Here is a 6,093-nt window from a genome sequence, read left to right on the forward strand (position 1 = left end):
AAAACATCTTGCTTCCTGCATACAGAATGTGACAATCCAAACTAGAAAAAGAGCTGCTAGCACAACATAACCAGGTTCCACTATAAGCAAGAAAACATCAATAGAAACAAGACAAGAAGACAAATGTACAAGTGCTATGTGAAAGATGACCACACGAGCAAACTGAAAAACAGAATTCCAGCTACATAGTTTGGAATAATTATAAATTATAAGATTTTACTTCTAAAGGAAAATATAAAAAATTTATAAAGAGCAAGACTACTCAAAAGCATGTTTCATCAAGAAGCAACCAAACAAAATCAACCTAGCTTAAGTACCACAAATGCATCACCACTTAAATTAAAAAAACCGACAAAGTAGACAAGCAAGATATCCAATCTCCAATAATAAAAATGTAGATTAAAATAATTAGTCATTATTATCATTATATATATAACAGAAAACCAAAAACCTCTTAAGGGTCAAGCAAGAAGTTAAGGGAGTATTAGGATCAAAAGCAAAAACTAAAACACAGCTGCAATAGAAGCCTGTTCTCAACCCAATGTCAGTCCAACAAATTGTTTTTCTAACTCATGTGTATCTTACTCCAATACTTAAAACTTCAAATTAAGAAAAATAATAATGAAATCAAGACATAAAGAGAGCTTATTACCTGAGGTCCCCCATCAAACTTTGCCACCCAAGTAGATATACAACATGAAAATTTTTAAACACAAGAATTGGGGCAACAAAGCCATAAGCCCCAAAATATCACCCCCACACAATCCAACTATACAAACCACATCCAATATATCACTTGTTTTGACTTTTTAGTTTTTTTTTTTCGAATTAGGTTAGAACTTAGAAACTATACAAATAATCCACACACCTATAAGTGCTGAAGTGCATGAAAAGGTACCATCTGGACCAACTTGATTGACTTTGACAACAAGAATCGGTGCAGCGGCAAATTAAAATAACACCGGACATTATCCACACAATTAAAAAATAAAATAAAATAAAATACACTAACTACTTACCCAGTACTTTTTTTGGAGAGATAACCAGTACCTAATTAAACAATGATGCAATCCACACAACGAGAAGGAAAAAAAAAAATTTAAAAGAGAATAAAGTCAAACATAATTTTCTTTGCAAACAAACAGTAAAATACATACATATATTATTAATTATTAATTCATAACTTGGTGAATGAAGGTGATTGAGTTTCGTTGGAGTCAATTAACGTAAAGTCTTTTGATTTGTATTTGATAGCCACAGAGTGTTTAAACCTTAAATATACACAAAATATTTAACAACAACCAACATAATCCAACAGTTACACAAAAATATACACATAATCCAAACCAAACTTCAACCAAAATCAAAAATAAAAAACCAGAAATTTAACAACAAATATATATACAAATATTGCTACAAAATAGAAATGAGAGCTAGAGAGACTTACCTTGCTATGTACAGAGGCAGATTAACAATTTCTAATGTAAACCTTAGAGAAAATTTTTGTTAGCACTACTGCCACCTATAGTTCCTCCAAAATAAAGCAAACTTTAACCAAAATCAAAAATTAAAAGCCACAAAATGAACTAAACTTTAACCAAAACCAAAACTAAAACCCATACAATCAACCAACAGTTACACATAAATATACACATAACCCAAACCAAACTTCAACCAAAATCAAAAATAAAAGACCAGAAATTTAACAACAAATATATATACAAATATTGCTACAAAATAGAAATGAGAGCTAGAGAGACTTACCTTGCTATGTACAGAGGCAGATTAACAATTTCTAATGTAAACCTTAGAGAAATTTTTTTTTAGCACTACTGCCACCTATAGTTCCTCCAAAATAAAGCAAACTTTAACCAAAATCAAAAATAAAAAGCCACAAAATGAACTAAACTTTAACCAAAACCAAAACTAAAACCCATACAATCAACCAACAGTTACACATAAATATACACATAATCCAAACCAAACTTCAACCAAAATCAAAAATAAAAGACCAGAAATTTAACAACAAATATATATACAAATATTGCTACAAAATAGAAATGAGAGCTAGAGAGACTTACCTTGCTTTGGGTAGGGTTTGTGGTTTTGGGTAATATTTTTTTGTTTGAAATTTCAGAAAAAAAATGGTGGGTTTTGAGTAAAGAAGAAGAGAGGAAGAGGGGAAATGGGTTAAGGAAGAGGGAGAGGGAGAGTAAATGTGGGTGAGAGGAAAACATCTGAAGCAAAGAAGAGGGAGACCAAAAACGAGAGGCCAAAGTGGTGGGAAGGTGAAAAAATAAGTGGGAAGTCTGAAAATTTTTAAGTGGTGCGAGGGACCTATCCCAGCGTTTTGGAGAGACCTATCCCAGCGCTTTCAAAAGTGCTGGGACAGGCCTCTTTTCATAAGGGAACGAAGAGACCTGTCCCAGCGCTTTTGGGACAGGTCTTTCTCATTCCCTTATCAGAATGACCTATCCCAGCGTTTTGGAGAGACCTATCCCAGCGCTTTTAGAAGCGCTGGAATAGGTGGACCCTATTCCAACGCTTTCAAAAGCGCTGGGACAGGCCTCTTTTCATAAGGGAACAGAGAGACCTGTCCCAGCGCTTTTAAAAGCGCTGGGACAGGTCTTTCTCATTCCCTTATCAGAATGACCTATCCCAGCGTTCTGGAGAGACCTATCCCAGCGCTTTTAGAAGCGCTGGAATAGGTGGACCCTATTCCAGCGCTTTCAAAAGCGCTGGGATAGGCCTCTTTTCATAAGGGAACAGAGAGACCTGTCCCAGCGCTTTTAAAAGCGTTGGGACAGGTCATTCTCATTCCCTTATGAGAATGACCTATCCCAGGTCTTTCTCATCCCCTTATCAGAATGACCTATCCCAGCGCTTATAAAAGCGCTGGGACAGCTCATTCTCCATAATGGAAATAAGTAACCCTATCCCAGCGTTTTTGGGCTTCCTATACCAGCGTTTTTGAAAAACGCTGCTATAGGCCTCATATGGCAGCGCTTTGTAAAGCGCCGACAAAAAGCGCTGGTATAGGCTTATCTATTACGGCGGTTTGTAAAAACGCTGGGACAGGACGATTTTTTTGTAGTGATGCATCCATTAAACTTTCAACAATTTATTCTACCCTAGTTTCTGATAAGTTAAAAACTTAGGGTACCTCTTGAGGTACCAAGAGGTACCTAACCATTCAAGAAATACTTGATTTTTTGAGATAGTTTTAACCTATGACGTTCGCTCTTAATAATAGCTCTTTATCATCAGATCAAGATATCAACTAGTTTGTTGATGTAGCCAGGGATTGAATCTCAAGTATCTTATTCAACTATCAAAAACTTTACCAATTGAGTTAACTGAAACCCACAAGAAATACTTGGTTTGAATCTAAATGACTACATTTCATTCTGAGTATTCAAATTTATATTTCACCAAATAATAGTTGATAGATGTCACTTTTTTTTTTCTTTTTAATAAAGTAACCAATATTAAAATGGAAAAAAATTAGACACATGACATCATATAATTGGTGGAGTACAATATGAAACACTCATAATAATGAGTATTCAACTTTATACTTCACCGATTACTGTCAGCTAAATGTCATTTTTTTAGTTTCCTTTAAAAGTAAACCAAAAAATAAAATGAGAGAAGAAAAATTAGACAAATAACATTGTAGTTGATGAAACATAAAGTGAAACGCTCAAAATAATGAGCTTTTAACTTTAAGCTTCATCAATTACTGTTTGCCAAGCATCATTTTTTGTTTTCCTTAAAAAGTAGCCAAAATTTAAAATAAAAGAAGAAAAATCAGACACATGACATTGCAATGGGTGAAACATAAAGCAAAACGCTCATAAATTGATTTGTAACTGTCTGTATTACACATCGACAAGTATTGTTATGTTGTTGTTGTTGTTGGAGTCGCACCTATATGGCTATGGCTATGAATGAAGCAATTAGAATCTCTCAGTTTGAGCCATCCAAGCCGCTCTGCAATTTATTATTATTCTTCCGGACCACATCAAAGACGGCCTCATTACCCTTCACTTCATTAGCTTTTATGCTTTTCTCACACGATGTGCACATTGTAAGAGTTGCAGCCTTTTGGATCTGAATGTATAATGGTGATGGTCCAACTTTTAATGATCGTAGCTCCTGTAGTTCTTTCTTCAATCTTTTATTCTCTTCACTCAAACTTTCACAGCATTTCTTCAAGAATTCACAGTCTACTTCTGTTTGCTTCAGCTTGGTTCTGCGACATGAAATTGTCTTTCTTGTTACATAATTACAAACAAAAACAAAAAAAAAAAAAAAAAAAAAAAAAAAAAAAAAAAAATTATTTATGAAGCAAAATTACCTTGCTCTTCTGTTTTGAAACCAAACTTCCACTTGTCTAGGCTTCAGATTCAATTGCTGAGAAAGTGCCTGTTTCTGTGCCTGCATGTTTTTTCCAATACCTATTAATGCACTCTTGAACGCATAAATATATAAATGTAAATTAAATATATACAATAAATAACCCATGATATGTGCACCCAAGGCAGAAAATTTCATGCAATGAACTTATTGTGCCTCTAGAAATTATGTTAAATCCTAACACAAACGAGCATCCATATGGGATTTTTGCAATGCCCGAGGAAATTTCTCTGTGCATCATTATATATATATATATATATATATATATATATACATATGTATTTAAATATAATAGGATTGAAGCCTATAACATCGACAGTATAATAATTATTCTTTATAACCAGTCAAAACATCATTCGGTTTCTTTTCGGTTTGAATCAAATCATTTTATTGATTGAATTAATTGAAATCCAGTGTGAATCAATATGTGGGCACTTAGATTAATTTTCTTTAAAAAAACATAAAAAAAGATTAATCTTTCAAAAGAAAAATGAAGAAATTCATTGAAAAAAGTACCGGAGTAAGGGTGCTGTGAATTTTGAAGCTATCTTCAAGCAAGGAAGATTGCTCTTTTGAGAGCCTCAGTTTCTTTCTCCCTCCATCCTCCTTGTTGTTATTGGAACCATTTTCCTTACTTGGGTATTCATGGTCTCTCTCCATTTTCTTGAAACTTGATCTATCTGCCTTATGATCAACGTTCATAGCTTCTTGTTTTGGGCGCATAGCAAACGCCAAGCCCAAGGAAACCACAGGCTTAGCCTTCTCATCATGTCTCTTTTTCCTCGGAACATAGTCACCCAAGCCAAGTCCAAGACGGAGCTTTGTGTTGCATGCTTCATCATCTTCCATGGTTGAAAGAGATAGATACAAAGAAAAAGAAAAAGAAAGAGAGAGAGAGAGAGAGTCAGAGGTGTGAATATAATTTTATCAAATGGGATAGTTGGAAGGAAATAAAAAGGAGAGGATTTGATAGAGATTTTAAAGAGGGAGGGTATTTAATATCAATCAGTTATTAGTGGGAATTTGATTTTATGAATATTTATGTAATATTAAGTAATTAGTACTAATGACAACTATGAGATGTGAAAAAGAGTGAAGGCATGCGTTAGAATTGTGACTCCTTTTAGGAAACCAAAACTACCTTAATGCCATGGCAGCGGCTTTGACTTTATACACGAATTCCACGAGATTTTTTTTTGGGCCAACTTTCTTTGTCTTTGAGTCCACCATACCATATCTTTCCAAACACCTTCCTATCATAGTGCTTTGTCATACATATATATCTAATTTATAACTTCTTTAAATAAATAAAAATATTATAAATAGGATAGAATTTTAGTCTATTGCATAAGTTTTGTTATGATTGTTTTTTATCATTAGTCCAATATATTAATTAGTTTCTTTTTGTGTAGTTAGGGTTAAAACCTAGATATTTTATTTGATGACAAAATATTTTATTAGTTGAGCTTATTGGAATCTATTATCTACGTAACAACTAATATTTTTCTCACCTAAATTCCATATTTTATAATAGGAAATAGTTAACCGATATCCTAGGAGTATTGGTTTAACAAATGCCCTAATTAAGGGCACTCGTTAACAAAACCATTTTTTTTTTTTTAATATTTGGTTGTCAATCACATTTTCTTGATATTTTAGCTCATGAATTAGAGA

The 6,093-nt window shown here is 33.4% G+C and overlaps 1 protein-coding gene across 1 annotated transcript; it reads right to left on the reverse strand.

The window, feature by feature from the left end:
- Nucleotides 1–3,824: 3,824 nt before the first annotated feature.
- On the reverse strand, nucleotides 3,825–5,415 carry LOC115969516 (homeobox-leucine zipper protein HOX17-like). The gene is made up of 3 exons (XM_031089183.1): nucleotides 4,936–5,415; nucleotides 4,361–4,440; nucleotides 3,825–4,255 (listed from the first exon to the last, which is right to left on the reverse strand). Exons 1-3 carry the CDS (start codon nucleotides 5,266–5,268, stop codon nucleotides 3,970–3,972), a joined length of 699 nt encoding a protein of 232 aa, XP_030945043.1. The 5' UTR covers nucleotides 5,269–5,415; the 3' UTR covers nucleotides 3,825–3,969.
- Between the last annotated feature and the right edge of the window lie 678 nt (nucleotides 5,416–6,093).

The sequence above is a fragment of the Quercus lobata genome, chromosome 11, assembly GCF_001633185.2.
Source record: "Quercus lobata isolate SW786 chromosome 11, ValleyOak3.0 Primary Assembly, whole genome shotgun sequence".
In the NCBI taxonomy this organism is placed as follows: domain Eukaryota; kingdom Viridiplantae; phylum Streptophyta; class Magnoliopsida; order Fagales; family Fagaceae; genus Quercus; species Quercus lobata.